Below are 25,552 nucleotides of genomic sequence, written 5' to 3' on the forward strand. Positions count from 1 at the left end.
AGGAAATGAGTCTCTTGGGGGGCGAAAAGGCAACAAAGAGGTATCGAAACATGGGGGAGGGCTCTCAGGTAAGAATTCCCCGGGGACCCGGAGAGGCTGGCCGAGGACCAGTTCAGCCGGGGAAACCCCGAGGTCTTCTTTAACCGCGCTACGCAATCCCAGCAAAACCCACGGAAGACGATCGACCCAGTCCCCACTTGTTAAGGAAGCCCGGAGCGCGGCCTTAAGTGACCGGTGAAACCGTTCGCACATCCCATTAGCTTGCGGGTGGTATGCTGTGGTGCGGTGGACCTTGACCCCCAGGCCGTCAGCCATAGCCGACCAAAGCTCAGAAACAAACTGGGGGCCCCTGTCCGAGGTAATGTCAGCAGGGGGACCGAAACATGAAACCCACGTTGACAAAAATGCCCTAGCCACCGTCACCGCCGTCGTGGACACCAGGGGTACCGCCTCCGGCCACCTGGTCGTGCGGTCCACCACAGTCAAAAGGTGCGTGAAACCCTGTGACTGCGGCAAGGGAACAACCAGGTCCACATGAACGTGATCAAAACGCCTACCCGGGACACGGAAAGGTTCGAGGGGTGCCTGTGTGTGCCGGTGGATTTTCGAGCGTTGACATGGGATACAAACCGCCACCCATTCTTTCACCGCCTTGCGAATGCCCGGCCAAACAAACCTGGCGCTGACCAGCTTGACCGAGGCCCGGACGCCGGGAGGAGAGAGGGCATGCACCGAGTCAAAAACACGATGACGCGATGAAAGGGGAACCACCGGGCGGGGGCGAACAGTGGAAACGTCGCAAAGATGATGCGGACCGCCGTCCCACACCGGGGTGTCCTCCAGGACGAGACCCGTTTTTGTTGACTGAAGGGCAAGGACGTCCGGGTCAGCACGTTGCTCGGCGGCCATGGCAGCGTAGTCGACGCCGACATACACCGGAGAAACCAACACACGTGAGAGACAGTCAGCGACGTGATTGGACTTATCAGCCACATGCTGAATGTCTGTGGTAAACTCTGAAATGGCCGCCAACTGGCGCTGCTGGCGTGTGCTCCATGGGTCAGAGACCTTGGACATCGCAAACGTCAAAGGTTTGTGGTCAACGTACGCAGTAAAGTTGCGACCCTCGAGGAAAAAACGAAAATGTCGTGTGGCGAGGTGCAGGGCCAGCAACTCCCTGTCAAAAACACTGTACTTGCGTTCAGCATCCCGGAGCGTACGACTGAAAAAGGCGAGCGGTTGCCAGAGACCCAAAACCCGCTGTTCCAACACCCCACCCACTGCCACGTCGGACGCGTTGGTGGTCAACGCGATCTCTGCCGACGGAAGTGGGTGGGCCAGCAGGGTGGCGTCAGCCAGCGCAGACTTGGCTGCGGAAAATGCATGGACGCGTTCCGGCAGCCAGTCAACCGGATCTTTGGCCGTTTTACCCTTTAAGGCAGCATCGAGTGGCTGTAGCAGGTGAGCAGCTCTGGGGAGAAAGCGGTTGTAAAGGTTTATCATCCCCAAGAACTCTTGCAACGCTTTAACCGACGTGGGACGCAGAAAAGCCGAAACGGCCTGGACTCTGTCGGGCAACGGAACCACACCTTCAGCGGAAATCCGGTGCCCAAGGAAATCCTGAACAGGCAACCCAAACTGGCACTTGGAAGGGTTGATGATCAGGCCGTGCGCTGCCAAACGCTGGAAAACCTGGCGCAGATGGGACTCGTGCTGGCTCGCTGAGCAGCTGGCCACCAATATATCGTCCTGATAAACAAAAACGAACGGCAGCCCACGCAAAACGGAGTCCATCAGCCGCTGAAAGGTCTGGGCGGCACCTTTCAGGCCAAACGGCATGCGCAAAAACTCGAACAAGCCGAAGGGGGTAATGACAGCGGTTTTAGGAACGTCTTCGGCGCACACGGGAACTTGGAGATACTCCTGCACCAAGTCAATTTTAGAAAAAATCAACGTTCCGGCGAGATTGGCAGAAAAATCCTGAATGTGGGGGATGGGGTAACGGTCATTCTCCGTGGCATTATTTAAACGGCGGAAATCTCCGCATGGCCGCCACCGACCATCCGATTTGGGCACCATGTGAAGCGGAGAGGCCCATGCACTGTTCGAACGCTGTACAATGCCAAGGCGCTCCATGGCTGCAAACTCTTCCCGAGCGACGGACAGTCTCGCGGGGTCGAGGCGGCACGCGCGCGCGAACACCGGTGGCCCGACCGTGGGAATATAATGCTCTACCCCATGCTTCGTTACCGTGCTAGAGAAATTAGGGACAGACAGCGATGGAAACTCTAAAAGCAAACGCTGAAAAGCATCCCCGGAGGTCACTACATTAGCCCGAATCAGGGGCTCGGCGGCCCGAGTAAAACAGGGTAACGAAGAAAACGAGAGAGCATCGATTAAACGTCTGTTAGCAACATCGACAAGCAGTCCATGAGCACACAGAAAATCAGCAGCTAAAATAGGTACAGAGCTAGCGGCAACAACAAAGTTCCACTGGAAATCCCGGCCATGAAAACAAACAGTCACCAACCTTTCCCCAAACGTTTTGATGGGAGAGCCATTAGCTGCAATGAGCTGCGGCCCACAGTTCGCTGCTAGCCCGTCGGCAGCGGTAGGGGGAAGGAGGCTCTTCTGGGAGCCGGAGTCCACGAGAAAACGTCTCCCGGAGCGCGAGTCCTCTATGAAGAGCAGGCTTTCTTTATTGCCAGCAGTCGCGGCTGCTACGGCGCGCTGGCGGGTCCGTTTCCCTGGGCCGTGAAAGCGCAAGGCGGCAGGCAGCGACGCACTCTGTCGCCAAACGCTGATGGTAGAAACAGATGCTCTTTCCGCAGTGCCGGCGTGTAGCAATCCCTGTCGTCAGCAAGGGGGCGGATGCTCCGGGGGAGGCAGGTGGAGGCATGGAAGGTGCCGCCGGCGGGTCCGTAGTCAGGGCGTGAACGTTGAAAGTGTGGCTAGCCAGGAGAATGCGATCCGCTTCTTCAGCCAGGGAGCGATAATCCTTCACTGGCTGAAGAAGCGGGGAGTTTGCGAGGACAGCTCTCACGGTGGCCGGTAGTTGGCGGAGGAAGAGGTGGGTGAAGAGGAAACCACCGTCATCCGGCCCAAGCAACGATAGCATGTTCTCCATGAGCTCGAGCGCGGTACCGCCACCCAAGCCTGACTGGTTGAGGAGCTTTTCGGCTCGTTCAGCGTCGGAGAGGGCATAGCGCCGAAGAAGCAGCTCCTTGAGGGCGTGTATTTCCCTTGGGCGGGTGGGTCCCGGAGGAGTGTCATCGCGCGACGGGTGGCCAGTGGGTCGAGCGAGGCCACCACATGGTGATACTTCGTGTCGTCAGCCGAGATGCCGCGAAGGGCAAACTGAGCCTCCACGTGTACAAACCATGACGGGGGTCATGGAGCCAAAAGTCCAGCAGTTTCAGCGCCACAGCGAACGTAGCTGCAACAGGAGGCGGAGGTCCGGCGGTCCGGTCCGGTCCATAGGGGAGTCTGCGTTATCTGCGGCCCGTTGCATGCTCGAGTCAGGGGTCACCAATATGGAGGTAAGCATCAACGACACAGAGCTCTCAGTTCTCACTCCTTCTTTATTAGTCTCCAACATCAACTGGGCATATCGCGCCACAAAACACAGGAACACACTTCCTATACACTGGGTGTGAGTGGAGCCCTTTAGTGGTCCACCACAGCAGTGCTGAATATTATTACACAGGAAAAAAAACAACTACATGTAAAATAATTGCACCATGACACCGCTACCTTTCTTAATGGAGTGACAGTAACTGCGTGTGTGTATGTAAGCATGTAAAACCTGAAGATAATCAGATTAACAGTATTTTGTCTTTATCCGCCATTGTAGAAATTCATCTCATGTAAACAATAACGTGACGTGAAAAAAGGCACATACTTTTAATGTTGGGTGACGAACTCTGTATTCCTCATCCACACTTAAACGCAAAAACTGAGTTTTCAAAAATCTCCAACCTGACAGGAGTTTTCAAAAATCTCTTTTTTTGGTTATTCGAAACCCCATTTACATGTGGACGAAAGGTCCAAACGCATGGAAAAAGCTCAATTTTCAAAAATACCCGTGTAAGTGTGGACGTAGCGTAAAAGAGTTTGTAGTTTATTTTTTTGCTATCTGTAATTTATTGCGGTTTACTTCTATTTGTTTGTTTGTCTGTCTACTAAATGTTTGAGGTGTGAAATAAACTGCAATGGAGTTGCGTTTAAAAACAAAATAGGGATGTGAGTGGCTGGAGGATGTGTTTGTGCCTGAAGGCGCGGGGAGGGGGTAGGTGGTGGTTTATTTTGGTGTAAAACAAAGGGGCCTAGCATAAAAAGTTTGAAAACCACTGCTCTAAGCTATTAGTGACGAGACTGGAGGGCATTCTGCCCTTACCCTATAAACCCTGATCAAACAGGTTTCATTTAAAACCAATTTTCATCTACAAATATCAGGCGATTGTTAAATACTACACAACATTCAAATCAGACAAATTATAAAGCCTATGTCAAATCTTTAGATGTCGAAAAGGCATGTGACAGAATCGAGTGGACATACTTTTTTACATATTAGTAAGATTTGGCTTAGGACTTTATTGGATGGATAAAAACTATTTATGATCTCCCAGAAGCTTGTCTTATTACACATGTTGTACAATCACCAGCCTTCCCACTGCAAAGAGGTACGAGGCAAGACTTTCCTCTGCCCCTCCTCCTTTTTTGCACTAGCACTTGAACTACCATTCAGCAGGATCAAGATGTGCATGATATAACAATGGGTGGAACAATCCATAAAATAGCATTGAATGCAGATGATATTCTTTTGGGGCGATCGTGGCTCAAGAGTTGGCCGTTCGCCTTATAATCGGAAGGTTGCCAGGCAAGACCCCAGGTGCAGGCTGTGTAAAGATGCCCCAGAGACAATCCAGCACATAACAGCAGGGTGCAAGATGCTAGCAGGCAGGGCATACATGGAACGCCATAACCAAGTGGCCGGCATAGTGTACAGGAACATCTGTGCCGAGTATAACCTGGAAGTCCCGAGGTCAAAATGGGAGATGCCCCCAAGGGTGGTGGAGAATGACCGAGCTACGATCCTGTGGGACTTCCAGATACAGACGGACAAAATGGTGGTGGCTAACCAACCGGACATAGTGATGGTAGACAAACAGAAGAAGACGGGCGTAGTGATCGATGTAGCGGTTCCGAATGACAGCAATATCAGGAAGAAGGAACACGAGAAGCTGGAGAAATACCAAGGGCTCAGAGAAGAGCTCGAGAGGATGTGGAGGGTGAAGGTAACGGTGGTCCCCGTGGTAATCGGAGCACTAGGTGCAGTGACTCCCGAGCTAGGTGAGTGGCTCCAGCAGATCCCAGGAACAACTTGGAGATTGTTGATTGTTGGGTTTTTCTCTGTGTTGTTACGAACTTGTATGTCCATGTGTTTGTTTGTGCAGGTGTTGTGTTTTTTCTATGTTAATTTAGCTGTGCCAGGATATACTGCCCCGGCGTGATTGGATCCAGCTGGAGGACCCGCCCATTAAAAGGAGGCTTGAGTGCTACAGCGAGGGAGGTCCTCGCGTTTCTCCTCATGACCCAGCAGTAGTCCTGTGGTAGCCGCTGGCTGCAGTACGTTTGAAAGTTGTGGAAGTGGAGTGGGTAGGGGTGAGCTGCCGTTTCTTTTGATCACCCGTTTTCTCCTGTTTTGAGTTAGTTAAGGAGGTCAGACTCTGTCTTTATTTTTGACTTTGTTTTGGTAAGGTCAGGGGTGCGGGATCTGTGTAGGTTTGTTTTGTTTATTGTTTTGGCCTTGGCTCACCCTGAAGTGTTGACACTCCCGTTTTGGTTCTCTTTATTCACATTGTAAATAAATCACCTCATATCTAACGGATTTGTTTCTCGTGGCTGCTTGGGTCTTGGGGGGGAAGCGAGTGCCTCGCTCATGTTATGGCCTGGCCCTAGACGGGTCGTAACAGTATCTATAATACATTTGGTGCTATATAAATAAAATTGAATTAATTTGAAAAAATCTGTCCAGAAGAGCACAGTCCAAGGAACAGCTAAGATGCTGTGCAGGACCCTCAAGCTCCCAGGACTCTGGTAGAGGACCCGAGCTTGAAGGATAGACTGCCCGGAAGGGGGAGCAGAGAATTTATTGTGGATTTTAAAAGTGACTTTCGAAATGATATTTCTTTTAAAATCAATTTTTGATTTGAAGTAGTCATTGATGGATAAATAATTGATAATATGGATGGATAAATAGTTGCTTTATAATTATTCTTTTTTAATTTTACATTGAATGATCATATAATGAATTACTCTACTACTGTCTGAATGAATAAAATAATAAAAAAAAATCATTAGTAAATTAATTTATTAATAAATATTATTTTGCACAATTCATTACTGAAGCAGAAAGGTTGATTTTGATGTGTTTTCGTGTTTAAATCTTAAGCAGATTTTCTGTAAACTGCCTATGTTAAATTTTAGGGGTTTGCTTCACATTTAAATCGACTGTGTAACTGCCTACACTAAGGCTACGTTCACTCTGCAGGTCTTAGTGCTCAATTTGGATTTTTTGATCAAATCCGATTTTTTTGTCTGCTTGTTCACACTACAAATAAAATGCGACAGCAAACGCGCTCTAGTGTGAACGCTCAAAGCGGCCGCATGCGCAAAAGAAGACATCACACACAACACGCTCTGTTTAGACCCAGAGCAAACAGTATTGTTTGACTGATGGCCCTTAATATAAAGACTTCGGACTTTACGTTTCCCAGTTTTTGCTTTAAGTTATTTTGTTATTTACATAATAATGTAAATAACCTAATAATGATCCTTATTGCTGTTTTAGAGGAGCGCTGCTTCAAAGGATAGCTGCAGATTTCTGTCAGAATCTGCAGATTATGCAGTACAAAGAAAATGTTCACGTTTCTCCAACGTTGTCTTCCCAACAGTTTCACTAACATCTACACTGGAGGGCCAGGAAGCGTTCACGATGTCTTCTCGGGCGCTTCTCCGGAGCTGATAATTAGCGTCTGTCTTGTGTCAGTGACGTAAAAGACACATTTAATGTGACATGACAGTTCAAACAGCAGTCGCTTTCTAAAACATTGTGTACATATCCGATTCAGTACCACATACAAAAGTGACCCAGATTGGATTTGATATTGGATTTGTGCCGTTCACACTGTCACACCATGATCGGATATGGGTCGCATAGGGTAAAAAAAAAAATCGGATTTGATGTGCTTTCACATGCAGTGTGAACGTAGCCTAATACTACAGCAGCCAGAGAAATACCAGATTGAAACAAGAGCTCTGATTGGTCACTTTCATGTGTTGAGACCTTAGTAAGTAAGTAAGTAAGTAAAATTTATTTATATAGCGCTTTTCACAGATAAAAATCACAAAGTGCTTTACAACACAGAAAATGGGAATATAAAAACAATATAACAGTAAATAAAACTATGTAAAACAATAAAACTATAAAAACAGCATAAGAAGAAATTAATCAAATGCTTTTAGTGACATTACTTCAGACTGTTAAACTCTTACCTTCTGATGAAACTGTATGGACTGGTTTTTCTTGTTTCTCCACAGCGTGTGAAGGTTTATCTGTTGGAGGAAATTAGAAATCATGAACAGGTCTTTGTAAGTGTTTTCATTTTTCATGATTCATGCACGATTTTTATTTATCTGTGTGTGTGTGTGTGTGTGTGTGTGTGTGATACAAGATATGCTAAATTTTATAGAGACACAACAGCAAGGTGTAAAAAGAATAGAATAGAGATTCAGTTTATAAATATACTTCATGAAAATCATTTCTCATGTTATCTGTACACCACACCAAGTGTTTCATGTTATTTCTTTGACTGACTTGTACGAGTCTTGACTTTGTCCAAAATCTTTTGTGCGACTCCCAAAGCATTTTCAGGTTTGTATTTATTGATCATCAAATTCACTATTTCCAGTTTATCAGCTGTCTGAAGATCACTCTTTGGGATGGCTGGTAAACCATCCAGTGCCTCAGATTTCTGTAGATACCACTTAAAGAGCTTCAGTTCCTTATCGCTCAAATTCCCAAGTGTTTCCAGAAGCTCGGTCTGCAGACCTTCCTTCATCTTTGCTCTGTAACAACACAAGAGTACAAATCTGAAGAAACTGGAAAGATCAGAGTCAGAGAGTTTTAAAGTTTAAGAAGCCAGTGTGTTTGTTTAATCAGAATCCCCATTAGCATAAGCCTTAGCTTTATTAATCCTGTGTGTCACTCAATCCAACACCACAACAAAAAACAAGCAGATTCTTAACAAACAGATAGCAATTCATTTCATATCACATGAAATATATTCCAGCCCTAACTACAGTGGATGCAAAAGTATTCGGCCCCCTTGAACGTTCCCACATTTTGTCACATTACACAAACATGAATCAGTTTTAGTGGAATTCCAGGTGAAAGACCAACACAAAGTGGTGAACACGTGAGAAGTGGAATGAAAATCAGACATGATTCCAAACATTTGTTACAAATAAATAACTGCAAAGTGGGGTGTGCGTAATTATTCAGCCCCCTGAGTCAATACTGTGTAGAACCAGCTTTTGCTGCAGTTCCAGCTGCCAGTCTTTTAGGGTTTGTCTCTACCAGCTTTGCACATCTACAGACTGAAATCTTTGCCCATTCTTCTTTGAAACAGCTCCAGCTCAGTCAGATTAGATGGACAGCATTTGTGAACAGCAGTTTCAGATCTTGCCACAGATTCTGGATTGGATTTAGATCTGGACTTTGACTGGGCCGTTCTAACACATGGATATGTTTGGTTTTAAACCATCCCATCGTTGCCCTGGCTTTATGTTCAGGGTCGTTGTCCTGCTGGAAGGTGAAGCTCCGCCCCAGTCTCAAGTCTCAACTCTGACCAGCTTCCCTGTCCCTGCTGAAGAGAAGCCCCCCCAGAGCATGATGCTGCCACCACCATATCTGACAGTGGGGATGGTGTGTTCAGAGTGATGTGCAGTGTTTTCTGCCACACAAAGCGTTTTGCATTTTGGCCAAAAGGTTCCATGTTGGTCTCATCTGAGCAGAGCAGCTTCTTCCACATGTTTGCTGTGTCCCCCACATGGCTTGTGGCAAACTGCAAACGGGACTTCTTATGGTTTTCTGTTAACAATGGCTTTCTTCTTGCCACTCTTCCATAAAGGCAGGGCTCTAGACTAACTTTTTGCCATGGGCGCACTGGTACGCCTAACTTTAAAAAGTTAAAAAGCACTCAAATTTTTCAACCGCATTACTTAACACCACAGTTTTACATGTGCACTTTTTGGGGGGGGAGTTGCAGTCCATACAGACAATATTCATTTCTAAATGATTAACTAACAAACTTGTGCTTAAAGTGCTTTGTCAATATTGTAGAAAATGTTCAACTTAATCATCATCTTGGCTCCTCTGACGACCTGTTTGCTGCTGCCTGCTGCTGAAAGGCAGTGGGGAGAGGGGACACTTGGGCAGTGCATTTACTGCAGCATTCAAAGATTGATGGCACTGTGTCAGAGCTGGCTATGAATTTCAGAAGGATCAGGCCTTAACTTAACAGAAAAGTTAGCAATAGTTCTTTTCCTATTACAGCTACATCCACTCTGTCGTGCCGAGGCTGCTCACTAGGGCTGGGTATCATCACTGATTTCTATCATCCATTCGATTCCGGTTTTCAAAGTCCCGATTCGATTCAACTTAGCCTCAGACAGTCAGAAATATTATAATTCTGATCATTTATCAGCACTGACTTCATCAGAATTGTGAACATCACAGCAGATGCCTTTGTGTGAAAGTAACTGAGAATAAAACAGAAAAACATGAAGGAGATTTTCCTGGTCTGGCTTTTTATTGCAGATAACCTTAAAATATTCTGCAATAATCTGCAATTTTGCACAATTTTAAGAAGTTTAAATTTCTTCAGTATTGAACAGCAGAAATTAGGCTTTCTTGTCCGAGGTCATTTAAGTGAAAAAAGAAAAAGACAGCGCTGTAAACAACGGTAGACTGGTGGGTAATAAGCCAATGAATGATGCAGAAAACAGAGATTTGAAACTGTTCCTGAAGTACACACAGAGAGCTGTGCATGAAGTGTGATTTTTATCGTGGTGGAAGCAAAACAGCAAAAGTCAGAGGGAATTCATGATGACATTGATCAAATGTGAAGCGCAGTTTGCTGCTTCTTTTGCTGCTGGCTCGGTGAATTTTGGTTGGAGAGACAAAACCTGCAGCTCAGAATCAGCGCAAAAAGACGTAAACACAGCGCGGACCGGACGCATCAGGATCGCTGAGCTCCGACAGCGTGTCCATCTGCGGGCCGTCGGGTGAGAAAGCCGAGAAAGACAAAGCTGATCCTGATGCGTCGGCTCTGTGTTTACGTCTTTGTGTGGAGTCCGTGTGCCTGCTCTCATCTGCTGTTTGGTTGTTGTTGAAATGGTTTTGTGAGCTTTAATCTGAGAATCTGGCGTTTCTGGCAAAACACAGTTATATTTAAAAGTCAGGATTAAATGAATTGATATCGATTTCTTCAAGCTACTCACCTCGCTCTTCCAACTGGACTTTCAAGTGCCAACTTTGTGCAGTGCACGACTAATAGTTGTCCTATGGACAGATTCCCCCACCTGAGCTGTAGATCTCTGCAGCTCGTCCAGAGTCACCATGGGCCTCTTGGCTGCATTTCTGATCAGCGCTCTCCTTGTTCAGTCTGTGAGTTTAGGACGGCCTTGTCTTGGTAGGTTTACAGTTGTGCCATACTCCTTCCATTTCTGAATGATGGCTTGAACAGTGCTCCGTGGGATGTTCAAGGCTTGGGAAATCTTTGTGTAGCCTAAGCCTGCTTTAAATTTCTCAATAACTTTATCCCTGACCTGTACTGTACTGACATTAGATTACACACAGGTGCTCTCTATTTAGTCATTAGCACTCATCAGGCAACGTCTATGGGCAACTGACTGCACTCAGACCAAAGGGGCTGAATAATTACGCATACCCCACTTTTCAGCTATTTATTTGTAAAAAAAAAAAATGTTTGGAATCATGTATGATCCGAGCCCATTGTTCCTTCAGTGGGCTGGTTTCAGTCATTATGCAAATGCACTGTTTATAAGATTTGGGGAAACCTGCAGTCAGCTGAGACTGAAGTCACCTGGATGAGTGACGAAATGTTTCTCCCACAAAACGCTACGTCCAGATTAACAGATTCAAATTTTGGAGAATCATGCATGATTTCCGTTCCACTTCTCACGTGTACACCACTTTGTGTTGGTCTTTCACCTGGAATTCCAATAGAATTCAATTAGGTTAGTGGCTGTAATGTGACAAAATGTGGGAAAGTTCAAAGGGGCCGAAAACTTTTGCAAGCCACTGTATATGCTTCATCAAAACGAAAGCTTCAAGCCATTCAAACATGTCATAAGTCATACTCTAAATAATACAGAGTAAGCGGTATGTGCTGAGGACAGAGTCAAAGATTGGTAAATAAAACTGAAAATCTTAACCCAAATGCAGACATCTTAAAGAAAAACACACCTCGATTAACAGAATGTCCAAACAAGGCAATAAAAAAAAGGCACAACAAACAGACAGCAGGCAGGAACACTCACAGGAAGAAGCCTAACAGTTTAACAAAGGCTAGTACCTAAGCAACAGCAAGTAACTCATACAAACATCAACTGAAAGTAAGTGAAACAATGGGGAAGGCAGAAAACAAGCAGATCAAAAACAAAAAAATGCATTAATATAATTCAAATCAGAACTATAAATAATTACACACAAATAACAATAATAATAATAGCAGCTTGATTCAAATTTAATTTACATTTACTATCAGGTAAAAATTACTAAAAACATTACCATCAAGATAAAGTGACACAGATCAAATTAAAACATCCCATCGTATCTTGTAATCCAATACCAACTACAGGGTGGGCCATTTATATGGATACACCGTAATAACATGGGAATGGTTGGTGATATTAAAGTCCTGTTTGTGGCACATTAGCATATGTGAGGGGGCAAACTCCTCCAGATGGGTGGTGACCATGGTGGCCATTTAGAAGTCGGCCATCTTGGATACAACTTTTGTTTTTTCAATAGGAAGAGGGTCATGTGACACATCAAACTTATTGGTAATGTCACAAGAACAACAATGGTGTGCTTGGTTTCAACGTAACTTTACTCACATATACTAATGTGCCACAAACAGGACTTTAATATCACCAACCATTCCCATGTTATTACGGTGTATCCATATAAATGGCCCACCCTGTACTACTTATATTAAAGTAATGTGTATTATAAAGTGTTTTTGACTAACAGCTGCAGCAATAGGTACAATAAATTAATATTAATGAAAGTAGGGTTAGAATCTGCTTTAACTGCATCATAAACATTTGGATCATCATGTAAACATATATGTTTTATACACATGACATCATCAGCCAAAGCCCAGAGGTCACTGTGTGAGAGCAATAAAGGACATTTAATATCAGACATTCATGTTTCTGTGTAACTGTGAATATCCAGCGCTGACCTTATGAAGCTCTGCTACAAACCTATGCAGAGAGATCCACACCTGTTACAACTTTACATGTCCCAGCACTACTCTTTAATATTCACATAACCACTAGAGGTCAGTGTGAGCAGAGGGAGGAGCTCAGCTAGATGAGCATAAGTAAAGACAAGTTTAATATTCTCCTTGTCTCTCACAAAGTGAAGGAAAAATGAAAACTGTTAGAACCTGTTTGATGCCTGACAGCTGCAGTGGTTCTGATAAAGAGTGAGCAGTCTGATATGTCAGTGAGCAGTAACAAGGAGAAAATGTTTGCTGCCTGTTGAACAGAAACACTTTCCACGACAAATGAAAGCTGAATGATCAGAGACACTTACAGCAGTGACGCTGAGTCCTGGTTCTCCTCACAGATCCAAGAGTTCACAGAGTGGAGCTGAAGACTTCACTTCACCTGAGCTGGATCACCTGCAAACACTGACACAATAAGTCTCAGAACTTCCTGTCGAGCACAGCAGGCTCCACCTCTAAAACCAGAATGTTGAGTTCTTTCAACAAACTGGTTTGATCTGTTTTCCTGCAGTGTGAAACTCACACAGTTAACTGGTTTAAAAACACTGACAGACAGAGGGAGAAAAGCCTGGATGGTCACAGGGGTCATGGAGAGGTCCATCAGTACTGCAGAGAGCATTTCCCATCATGCAGCTGGATCTGTTGATCTGTACACTCAGAACCTTAAAACCTCCCAGTCTTCTTCTCTTAAAGTTCTTCCAGAGTCCTGTGAATCATATCTTCACTGTTTTCTCCATATATACACACTGTAGCTGCATGAAAGCACCTTTTGACTAGTTCTTTCTGTATTCAAAAGGACTTGCCATTTTTAATAAAACCAAATGTGTCTGAATGATGCAATAATCTCTCTTTGCAGCCATTCAGACACACCTATCTGGTCTGAATGTCATTCTGATGTCCTTAACCTGTAGAATGATGTAGACAAGATGGCAGCGGCATGTCTCCTTGATGAATTTTTGCTTTGAATTTTTGGGGTATTTTTTGTTTTTTACTATTTTAAATGGATTTCAGTTTTTTCCAAGAAGCTTTTTTAAGAGTATTTTAAAGCATTCTCTAAATTCTTGGAAAGTGGTCTATTTATTGGGACCTCTGCTTCTACCAGAAGTTGTCTGCACCACACCAGGGCCTGTGCTGCTAGCATAAACCAACTGAACCTCAGCAGCGCCTGTGCTATTTGCTGAAGCCATCTCACTGCACCGGGGCCTTTGCTGCCAGCTGAACCAACTTTATCTGTGTTGCTAGTGGAAGACATCAGCACCACACCAAGGCCTGTGCTGCTAGAAAAAGCTCAGGTGCATTACATCGGGCGCCGTGCTGTTGATTGAAGCCCTCTACACCTCATTGGCCACTGTGCTAGCAGAAGTCCTCTGCTAGCAAGCCACCAGGACCTGAACTTCTGGCTGGAGCCTTACATGCCATCCTAGGTTTGTGCAGCCTATTTAATTCAGCATCAACAATCATTGTGTCTTTTGGACAATGGCTTTCTTAATTACTTTACTTATTGGATCTGGGGGACTTTGGGATACTCAATTTTTCTAAGATGAGCACATTTAACAGTGTCCCCATTCTGCGAGACATGGTCCCCAGAGCTACATGCGTCACTGCTGCTGTGGATCCTATACAATTTTCAATGTATTTGGAACAGGACATGAATTTATCATTTGACCTACACAAAGATTTACCTCACCTCACGGTACGGTTTGGTGACGTCACCGTGAAATCCAGCGTCATGACTTTAACATTGAACAAATCCAGTCCGCACAGGCTCAGGGACAGACTTCATCCTTTTACTTTAACCCTGAAACATGAAGCTGTCGCTCATAATGAGACAGGAGCTCAGCTTTCAGCGTCACAGCTGGAACAACAGCAGCTGACATGAAAGAAACACCAGACCCCCACTGTGCCGGACCAGGCACAGTGGGGGTCTGGTGTTTCTTTCATGTCAGCTGAGAGTAAGAAATCAAGGCTACGTCCACACGTACACGGGTATTTTTGAAAACGGAGATTTTCTGTTTTTTGTTTTTTTTTTGTGTCCCGTTTGGATCTTTAGCATCAGAATTGTTGTCTTGAGGCCAAGAAAGATGCCAAGCGGATTTATTTTACCAAGTGGATCATCATGGCCTTGCCATATTGGTCCATTTGATTGACCTTTATTATAATTATGAATTTATTTTATTTTCAGTTGCAAACGGGACAGACATGACTGTGGGATAGGACAGGGGGAAAGAATGAAAGAAAGAGGGGGAGAGAAAGAAAGAAAACCAAAGGGGAGAAGAGACGGTGAGAAGGGGGGAAGAGAGAAAAAAACACAAACAACAAAAAAAAAACTCCTGGGTCACCTGTATGGAGGAAAAAAAAAACAGAGGAGACAGCAAACAACAAAGAGCAACATAATAATAGAAAAAAAAAGCACCATCACAATAAACTAGCTAGCAGTAGATATCAATAGTTACTAAATAATAAACGATATTGTGCAGCACGCAAGATAGACAGCGCACAATGTGCTTTGAGGCAGCAGCCAAGAAAGCTGTAGTCCGCATCTGTGAATACCCATGTGTACACCTGTGTGCATACCTGTGTGGATCAGCATGCTTGCATTCCAAAGGTTTCTCCATGTAATGATCTGCTAAGGAGTGTGGGGGGGCCACAGCCCTGTCCTTTATGGTATCAAGCAGGTATGGAGGAGATCAAAACTCCAGACATCCAGAGGCCCCCAGAACACAAGAGACCAAGGAAGACCCACAGAGGGGCTTCACTCCACATCAGCCGCTTTGCTAAAACACCGGCGTCGCCACATAAGGACGCTGTCATCAACCACGTTGATTGGCTGCGTATATACGAATCGCATCATTGGCTGGACTGTGGGATGAGGTGGCATCGTTCTAAACACATACGAGAGCAGCCAGTCACTGACTAACACTGCAAAACTGAATTGTTGAAGTTTTAATTTTAATTTCAATTCAGGTTCTATATATATATATATATTTGTGCGCAGAGACGTGCCAGCAGCGCGCGATTGCACACATGCACAGCGTAGAGGGAACGTTGGTCGTAAGACTGTCATTCATTTCCTTCAAGTTCACAAAGGTTTTCAAGGTGTTACAGTAATAACAGTTGCTTAAATTCAATTAGCATTGCATTTGCATAGGTAGTAATGTATGATTGCATTTAGTTAGCAATAAAAGATTTTAAGGAATAGCTTAAAGTACGTAATGACTTTTGTGATCAACTTTATATTCTGTATGTTCTCATAAAAGGTGATACATGTCATTTTTAAGCCTACGTATATTTTATCTGTGACACATTTTAAGTATTTCTTGTAAGGTGGTTCCAAAATGCCCATTTTATTTATGCGCTATGACTAAAATTTATTTCTTTGAATTTGATAAAAGGAGCTCAACAAATGACTGTCATGCTTTTGTCGCCTATTAATTAAGCATTTGTCAGTCTCATCCCCTGACAATCCTAAAATTCAATGCATTACTAAAATCTTCAGTTTACCTGGAACACAGTTGATACTTGAGTAGATACTATTCTACCTTAAAAACATAAAAAATGTTCTTCAAAGGTAATTGATCCAGGTAAAAATTATATCATATATTTAAATAAAGAAAATCAATTTCTATAAACATTAGTGTATATATACAAAAAGAAAATGAAGTTCAGAAATTTCCTAGAAACAGTGTTAGCTTAGAGATCACATTGTCCCAGATGTTTAAAACTAACCTAAGTGACTGTTAATGAGTGTGACATCACAGCTGTATTGACAGTCTTTGGGTAATGACAGCATATCCAGACAAAGCCACCCAGGGTTGTTTGGCAAATGTGATGCAGCAGAGGAAAGATTACTTAATATGACTAGTTCAAATTAAGTGGTGACATGTGTGGTACCGTAAATGGTATTAATACAACTGTCAATACAGTACAGCTGTTACAACTACTAATGTACTACCTTTAGTCTTTAAATGCTTGTGTGAGTGGAAAAATTTAACCATTTTCTTTCTTTCTTTCTTTTATCTTTTTAGTTTACCAGACAAATGCTTGGATGTCCATCTATATCAAGTACTGACATCAGTGAGGAAGAATATGGTCCTCAAACTGCTGAAGAAAGTGACAGTTCTGCAGAAAGTCTCATACAACACAAAAGAGAGAAGAAAAAAGCACGGAAAACTACTTCAGGTAACTCTCAGGAAGATGTCCGACAACTGAAGAGAAGGTGTACCCGAACTCAATGCAATTCCTCAAATTCAAATGCTAAAGAATCCTCTTCACTTGATGCACAAGACACAAACACATCTGCGTCACCTGCTGCGTCATCTGCTGCTTAGGGGTATAACATGGCATAAAATAATATTATAATTTAACAGAGGTAATGTCAGAGGTGAAGCTTTTATCACCTCCTTTAAAAAATGTAAGTAGTTAAAAAAATTTGTTTACTTTAGATATCCAAAGAACTTTAATATCTCTGGTCCCTTGTAATGAGATGTATAGCAGAATTATGTCACTGAACCGCTGGCTGACCAGGAATTGAAGGAAGCTGGGATTTCAGTTTGTGGATAACTAGGCTTTTTTCTGGGGCCGCCCTGACCTGCTGAAAGCGGACGGTCTGCATCCTACTGGAAAAGCTGACGCTATTTTATCCAGTAACATAGACAGCGGCTTATAGCAGGTTTGACATTAGGCATTTAGCATTCGGCAGGTCACAGGTGATTAGAGAGCCTGCTAGGTTTATTGGTAGTGCACTGCTGGAGTCTATTAGCTTAGCTAACATGTCCTGTCAGGGAAATCTTCAAAGTATAGTAAGACTGCAAGAGTAACCAGACCTATAACACTGAGATTGTCTGCCACACAAACTGTGTCCTGTGTAGCCTGGAAAGTTTAAGGCCATAGTTTATTACAACTTGAGTTGTAATGAACTTCATTAGCACTTCAAAAGAGCAGTGAGCGAGATCAGTGTATCTGAAAATACAGTTGTGGTGTTTGTGCAGCAGCCTCTCTTGTGTTCTTTTTGGCTAAAGGCAGAGCTCAGCTCCCCCACACAGTACTCTTTCTGTTGAATGCATTATAGATTAAAATATACACCTCAACCAACAGTCAGTACTTTTAATTGATAAAAGACATGTATATATAAATAAATGCATAATGGTAATAATACATACATAAATACTAATGTTTGACAATCAATCAATTAATTCTTTCATAGTTTGCAGCGATTTAACTGTAAACAATGCATTATGGGCTTTTCTTGTACTTATACTTGAGGAATACCAACAAGTACAAAGTATAGTCCAAATGTACCTATAGCTTTTGATATACTTGTCGACATACTCAAAGTATCACATCTGGTCATAAGGGGAGTCGTGTGATTACACACCAACTTGTTCTTCTTTTTGAATAACACGGTTACTGTCTACTTTATTCAGGGGCATCACAAACCACAAGAAGGAAGTGGACTGAAGCAGAAATAAAGGCTGTGGAGAAGACTCTAATGGAGTACATCAGCTCTGGAAAGGTTCCTGGGAAGGCAGAGTGTCTCAATTGTATTGAGACTTCACCATTAGCATTGAAAGAGAGACGTTGGGAGGGAGTTAAGTTTTACATGAAAAACCGAATTGATGCTTTAAAGCGAGAGTCAGTGAAAAGAAGGTAAGAAGCTAATGTCAAACAAATGGAACATAAACAGCTTCAGTTACCGTTAAAGTTTTCTCATGTTTAGAGAAAAAAAAGATTGCTCATTTCAACCAGGCAATTGTTACAGTGCTGGGTCGGGGACCCAGTGTTCTTTGTTATTATTTACTTTGAAGTTCTGTGCCTCATGTGGATGTGTTTTGCTTTGCCCTCGTCTTTGTGATTTGTATCAGCTGTGTTCCTCGTGTGTTCTGACGCTCCTTGTTATTCCCCTGTGTATTTATGTCGGCGTCTCCCTCAGTTCCGTGTCGCGTCGTACCCTCACCTTGCTGTGTTTCTGCCCGTGTTTCCTCAGTTTGTATTCTCAGTTTAAGTTAGTTTGTGTTCAGCAATAAAGCTGCTTTTTCAGCTCACTTTCGTCTCCGCGAGTCTGCATTTTGGGTCCACCATTTCCTGCCCGTCTACACACAGCCATGACAGCAATGATACATTAGTATTGAAAAGATTGTTTTCTTTGCTGTTCAGGTTAACTTTGAGCAGGGAGAGTTCTTTTTTTATACTGTATATATAAAAGATAAGTTGGGAAGCTAAGCTCTTCAGTTGAAACATTTTTTATTGAAAGCAGAGGCCAGTGCACAAATTGTCCAGTGAACAAATACAAGGGGTAATGACAAAATAACAAAAACAATATAAAACTCAATAAATGAAAATTGTAGCAGAAACCATTCTCTGAAATCCAACCAGCACTTCCTATAAATACACCCTCTAACTGTAAACATGCAACAGTGTCACCTGGTGGTGGTTTGTGAAAAGACATAAAAGCTGTGTCCCCACCAGGTAGAAAAACCTGACAAAAATTGGATTTTTTAAATTTAACAAATTGCGTTACCAAAATAGATGTTTGATCCCTAAAAAAATTAAGAGTTCAAATTATGCCTTAATAATACCTCTATTACATTTAGAAATGTGTCCCCACGCGTAATCTCCTACATGGAGGTCCCCACGTGACTGGAAAAACGTGTATGTGTGTGTGTGTGTGTGTGTGTGTGTGTGGGGTCAGAGTGTGACCCCATAAAATCTTCCCTAAACCTGCTGGTCTCAAAGTCCAGCAGTTCATCAAACCAAAAGGCACTTAGACTAGAACTGACATAGCTACGTTAATCCTACCGTAAAACAATAAGACAAGGTACGACCTCTCTCATGCTCCCAGGATGTGGGGTGAACACCCTAGAGTGTCACAGACCTCCTAGGATGAGACATTCCTTCAATATGCCACCAACTATATACTTCTACACACACATGATTACATGCAGCATTCTACCATATGCAAACTTATATCACTAAAAGATTATACTGACTACTAAATACAATTTTCCATTGACAGAGAGCGTCACACTGAGCAGATCCAGCTGACCTCTGAGGATGTGTTACACAGCTTTGTGCTGATCTGAGGTCAGTCTGCAGACACAGCCAGGAGCTGAGCTCTGATTGGTCCTCTCTGACAGTGGGATGATGATGATGCTCAGTGTGAAGCTCACAGAGGGCCGCATGAACATGCATGATGCTGATCCACTAACATGCAGACACAGGTAAAAGTAAAACAGCGGGTGGATCATGTGATCAATGCAGAGTCTGCAGCAGACAGAAGAAGAAGAAACTGAGAGGACAACGCTCCATCGTTAGTTCATACATGAGAGACAGCTTCAGCTGTTACACTGAGCTTCCTGTTTCACATCCATGGAGAAGGACGAGCTGACGGCAGCCTCCTCTTCATCATCTCCAGCTTCATCACATCAGACTGGCTGACTGTTCAGTGGATGAGATTCTGCAACGTTCTTCTTTCTGTGGACAGACAGACACAGACTGAGCTCTGGACTCTGAGTCCAAACTGCACCTGCAGGTCCTCTGGTGTCCAGCAGAGGACCTGCAGGTGCAGTTTGGACACAAAGGTGTGTCCATGGTGTGCATGGACACACCTTTGCTCAGCCTTCAGTACAGTTAATAAACTCAGCAACTCGGGACTCAGGAGATTGTTCTCCAGTCCACACCAGTAACACCATTATAAATGTGCTGATGACACCACCATCACAGGACTGATGGACAACAGCGATGATTCAGCATCTGAAGCGATGGTGTGACGACAACAACCTGCATCTGAGCACAGCCGAGACCAAGGACATGATAATGCACTTCAGCAGAACAAAGGATCTGAGCACTCCACCCTCTACATTGATGGAGGCGGTAGAAAGGGTGGAGAGCTTCAAGTTCCTCGGAGTCCACATCTCGGCCGACCTCACCTGGTCCACAAACATCTCCCACCAGGTAGGGAAAGCACAACAAAGGCTGCACTTCCTCAGGAAACGGCGTCAGGCCCAGTTACCCCAGAGCTCCACCATGAAGAGCCTTCTGACCTCCTGCTGCACACTCTGCTTCAACTGCTGCACCGTGGAGGACAAGAGGAAACTGCAGGTGAGGGCAGCAGAGCGGCCAATCGGCACCTCACTGACCCCCCTCAGAGACGCCGCCCCCCCCCCCCCCCCCCCTTCCCTCTGATAAACGCTGCAGGGCCATCAGGACGAAGACAAACAGACTCAACAGAAGCTTTTACCCACAGGCCGCCCACCCTGCAGCCTGATTGGAGGATAACTCTGCTGCCAACACTCATGGACATCACACCTTATTTATACATCATATCTGTATTTACACTATAATGCCACCAACATATACACTGTGTTTGTTACAGTAGCACCCCCCCCTACTCACTTACAGTAGCACCCCCCCCCCCCCCCTTACTCACTTACAGAAGCACCCCCCTTACTCACAGAGGCCGAATCAGTTATTCAGGCCAAAGTGTCATCAAACAGATGAATCACATGGGGCCAAACGTGGACTCACCCTTTAGACACACGAAATGAAGGTAAGCGCTGGGCCGCCTTGTTGCGTCCCCCGACTGCAGCTCTAACGGTCGTCATCAGGGGCTCTGCAGAAGAGAAACACAGCAGTGAAGCTAACGAAGCCTCAGACTGAGGGTCATGTTGTCATGTGATGGTGGGTCAGTGGGTCAGAGGTCTCTCCCTGCTGGATGACAGTTACCCAGCATGCCTCTGGGCTCACACGTGTGTGCAGAAGCATGTTAAAGATGATCCCTGCAGTCAGCACTTTCACAGTAAAAGGTTTCAGTACGAAACTTCATGCAGGAGCTGACATCAGCAGCTGCTGCCAGCTCACACTCTCACTGACCTTTGACCAGGAGCGGCACTAGCTTGAGTTTCATGGTGTTCACAGCCCTGTCGTGGAGGATGCAGAGGTAAACTCCTCCATCTGCACAGACGGGGTTCCTCAGGGTCAGGCTGAGGTCAACTTCAGGCCGATTCAGCTGGTCGGTCTTCTCCTCCTTGGGTGGGAATGACTCCATCTCGGCGCGCTCTCTGTAATCTGTGTGCTGTTGGTCATGTTTGATCTGACCGTTCTCAAACACGCACACCTTCTTGTTTTCATGCGTCACAAAGATCCACTCCACTTTGACGACCTCACCCAGGCAGCATGTGTGTGTGAAGGGCAGCAGGACAGACGGCGCCCCCTCCATCACCTCCAGTGGTGTCAGCTGACTCACTGTGGGCAGAGCACAGGGACAGACTGAACCACAGCACGGGCAACAGGTTTAACCAGCTGCTTCTCCACCCGTGACCATCACATGAACAGCCTGTTACCATGGCAACACCTCAGCTCACCATCATGTCATCAGTCATTAATTTCATATCATAATAGTAATAAACTGACGAATGATTTCAGTTTGTAATCTGATAACAATAAATAACTTATAATAATTTAACAATAACGCAGCTTTGGTTTTACTCTGACTGTGCTTTTATTTTGAAACATCAGGGGTTGTGTCCATGGAAACAGTAGCTCATGCATACTAACGCTGCTGTTGGTTGGACCTGGCTACCGCATCACCTCCACCTCACCACCTAACAGCCAATCAGCTACTGGTTGATGATGTCATTCAGGCTGATTGGACGTACAGGAGCCGACAGGTGCGTGTGGAGGTCAAAGGTCACAGACTAGTTGCAGTCACACACAGCCTCACCTGTCATGAGCTTCTCTCTTTGTGTCACGCGATACAGGAGGACAAAAACGACAGCACCGAGGAGAAGCACAGGAACCAGGACAGCGGGGAGGACTTTGGGCCAGACAGGCGGCGGAGGACGTTCTGTAAGGAACACAAAGAAGCAGAACATCATCCTGTACGACCTCTGACCTCTGATCATGGTCTTCTATTTGACCTTCTAGCTGAGCGCTGCTGAACCACACAGACCTGTTTAACCAGTCAGTGACCAGCGTCTGTGCTGCTGATGGTTGAAGCAGCACAGACGTCCTCTGTCTGTGACTCCATCCTCTCTGGACCTGACCTTTGACCTCATCAGGGTCAGATCCACAGCTGGAGTGAGGGTCTGAAGCTCTGTGACTAATGAGGTCAAGGTGGATGCTGATGTCAGCAATGACATACTCGTTAAGGTTTCCATGGAAACACAAACCTGCGTAAGCCTCTTCTGTGTAACTGAACGTGTTCACATACGTGAAATATTTCATGCTACTGAACTTTATCTTTCTGAATGCGTGTGATATGATTCAGTGTGACCTTTGACCTGAACCTGCAGCACTGACCTTTGACCTTCAGCTGGACTTCAGTCCTCTGCTGGTCCGCTCCATGTTTGCGGGTGACACAGGCGTAGGTCCCAGTGTCGGTGAACGTGGGCTTCCTCAGAGTGAGGCTGAGGTCTCCGGTCTGCAGGGCGTCGGCGGACATTGATGTTCAGTTGGAGTAACGCTCGTTTTGTTTGATGAGGTCTCCGGTCTGCAGGGCGTCGGCGGACATTGATGTTCGGTTGGAGTAGCGCATGTTTTGGTTGATAAGATCATCTTTTCCCTCCACGATGGCGTGAACGATCGGAGAAGACAGATCTTCGCGTTTCCACACAATCGCATGATCCTTAGGAACAACCATGTTACAGGGCAGCAGGACAGACTCCTCCCCCTCAAACACCTCCACCCCTGATGCATGCTGGGACGCTGAGGACACAAACACAAGTTTAATCAGTGTGGTTTCCATGGTAACCTGACAGCGTGAGCAGGTGAACAGTTACCTGCAGCTGAGCGTGGGGCTGAGAGGAGGAGATGTCAGGAGTTTATCAGAGAGACTGAGTGCGTGAACACGTCTGAGCCACAAACACGACATGTTTGATAAAGACTTCCTGTGTGTGTGCGGGACAAACCGTGTGCACTGATGGCAATCTGTTTGTGTCTCTGTGCAGACGCAGTTAGTAAACTGTGCACCCACATCTGTTACACCTGCAGATGTTCTGTCTGCTGGAACATCTGGAGCATAGCTGATGTTCTGCAGAAGCTCCACACCTGCTGGCAGCTGCAGCTCCACCCTCCTCCTGTCACAGTAAACTGCACAGAGGGGAGGAGCTGCTGAGGTCAGCACGTCAAACAGATGTGCAGCGCAGACACACACACACCAGCAGCTCCAGATGTTTGATGAAGCGCAACTCCATGAGCTTCCTGCCACAGCAGTGGCTCACACTGCGAGTTCCGCCCAAACATGGCGCCCACAGGACATAACGTAAATCACCAAGAGCAGCTGTGTGTGTGTGTGTGTGTGTGTGTGTGTGTGTTACACAGAGCGCAGTGTGTGCATGTAATCTGCTCTGAGCCTCGCGCGTTGGTGACATGTGTACAGATATGATCAGAGAAAAGTAGCGCGGTCACGATAGCGGCGCGTTAAAAATCTTTGCGCGTTTACATTCGTATTTACGGCTCCGCGTGTAGACGCAAACGGGGAATTCATGGTGCGTTTAAGTACCGTTCGTACGCATGTACGTATGTTTAGCAGTAAAGCTTCTCTTCCAACTGTATCTCTAGTAAATGGACAACACTCACAAATATTGATACTAATGCTAATAATCATAACCACTGTTTGTCCCACTCACAACTTTGATTAACTGGAAATTGTCTTGTAGCAGGTTAAGGTAACAACATGTTAGCATAAAATCATTAAGCAGAAACTAAAAAATTATCAACAAGTACAGATACTGTCAGTAAACTTCAGCTTTCTAATAAATATATGATCCTTATTCCAGTAAAATATTTAAGCTGTGTGGCATCAGGAGATGGATTAACTTCGTTATAACTTTATTATTGTTTGTTATTATTTTGAAAACAGCATCTAACCCCTCAGTGTGGACGCTGCTCTAAGAACAGTACCGACAGACTTATACAGCTTCAAAATAAAGGAAGAAGCTACTCTCAGCTTCTCCCTCACCACAGCACTGCAGGTTTGATCTACACAGGATGATTTTCTCGACGCAAAGCCAGGATAGGTTCGTGTCTCCGCCTGGAACTGACGCAGTGACGTTTTATTAACTGCTACATCGGTAGAAGACAGATTTTCAAAATAAGAGCAAATGAAGAAAACATCGCCTTTTTGAAATCTCCATAGATACGTGGGGTTTACGGGGTGCACTCAAATGCACCACAAATTCGCCCTTTTTACCGTACCACGCGATATAGATGCCCAAGCACTTTTTAAGACTCGTTAGCTCCCAGCTCCGCGGTGACAAAGGGCGGAAATCTTACCGAGAGCGAGGATCACAAACAGCGCACACATCTTCATCTTCATCATGAATCCAGCTGATCGCCTTTAATCTCTCTGAACTAACCCCGCGGCCACATCGCGCTCCTCCGTCTCTCCGCTGACGCACAACTAAAAGTAGTTCTTCTACTTACACCGGAAGCGAATCTGGGCCATCGGAGCGTCAAATGACACTTTCAAAATAAAAGAACGCAGTTTCAGTGGGAGAAACATTTCTGACCTCCCAGCCCATTGTTCCTTCAGTGGGCTGCTTTCAGTCATTGTGCAAATGTGCTGTTTATAAGGTTGGAAACATGCAGTCAGCTGAGACTGAAGACGTCACCTGATGAAACCAGCTCACTGAATGAACAATGGGCTGTGAGGTCAGTTCCTTGATCATTAATATTGTCATGATCATTGATCAGTGGCCCGGGATACCCTCCACATACTTGGGGAATGCTTTTTTATGGACTGGAGCATGTTCTTAACAGATTCCGAACATCATCCTCATCATCTACCGTGCATTCAAAATGTAAAGCAAACTTAACTCGCTCTAACAATAACCAAAACTTCCATTGAGAGAATATTGTGAAATCTGAATGTTTCCTTTAACTTGAGATCAGAAATGGAAAGAAATGTTTGCGTCAGTTACATCACTTCTGTCATGGTCGTGCAATCAGAC

General features: G+C 44.9%; 3 protein-coding genes across 4 annotated transcripts in view; all 3 read right to left on the reverse strand.

Moving 5' to 3' along the window:
• LOC308396102 (protein NLRC3-like) overlaps positions 1-14,470 on the reverse strand; it is a 29,103-nt gene extending 14,633 nt beyond the window's left edge. For both annotated transcript variants that reach the window (XM_080881184.1, XM_080881185.1), the window contains exons 1-4: positions 14,288-14,470; positions 12,914-13,001; positions 7,880-8,130; positions 7,558-7,617 (exon numbers count right to left, since the gene is read on the reverse strand). In XM_080881184.1, coding sequence (XP_080737310.1) covers positions 7,558-7,617; positions 7,880-8,123 — 304 coding nt within the window. In that variant the 5' untranslated portion in view covers positions 8,124-8,130; positions 12,914-13,001; positions 14,288-14,470. The remainder of the gene's footprint in view (positions 1-7,557; positions 7,618-7,879; positions 8,131-12,913; positions 13,002-14,287) is intronic.
• Positions 14,471-18,989: 4,519 nt separating this feature from the next.
• LOC308410164 (uncharacterized protein) lies at positions 18,990-23,043 on the reverse strand (the record flags this gene model as incomplete). The annotated part of the gene is made up of 6 exons (XM_080903329.1): positions 18,990-20,075; positions 21,129-21,213; positions 21,474-21,845; positions 22,324-22,446; positions 22,646-22,786; positions 22,902-23,043. The coding sequence occupies 6 exons, from the start codon at positions 23,041-23,043 to the stop codon at positions 20,027-20,029; spliced, it is 912 nt and encodes a 303-aa protein (XP_080759455.1). The 3' UTR covers positions 18,990-20,026.
• On the reverse strand, positions 22,720-25,057 carry LOC308396819 (uncharacterized protein). Its single transcript, XM_080882408.1, has 2 exons — positions 24,876-25,057; positions 22,720-23,306 (listed from the first exon to the last, which is right to left on the reverse strand). The coding sequence occupies exons 1-2, from the start codon at positions 24,919-24,921 to the stop codon at positions 23,050-23,052; spliced, it is 303 nt and encodes a 100-aa protein (XP_080738534.1). The 5' UTR covers positions 24,922-25,057; the 3' UTR covers positions 22,720-23,049.
• Between the last annotated feature and the right edge of the window lie 495 nt (positions 25,058-25,552).

The sequence above is a fragment of the Rhamphochromis sp. 'chilingali' genome (assembly GCF_963969265.1).
Source record: "Rhamphochromis sp. 'chilingali' genome assembly, chromosome: 1".
NCBI classification, from domain to species: domain Eukaryota; kingdom Metazoa; phylum Chordata; class Actinopteri; order Cichliformes; family Cichlidae; genus Rhamphochromis; species Rhamphochromis sp. 'chilingali'.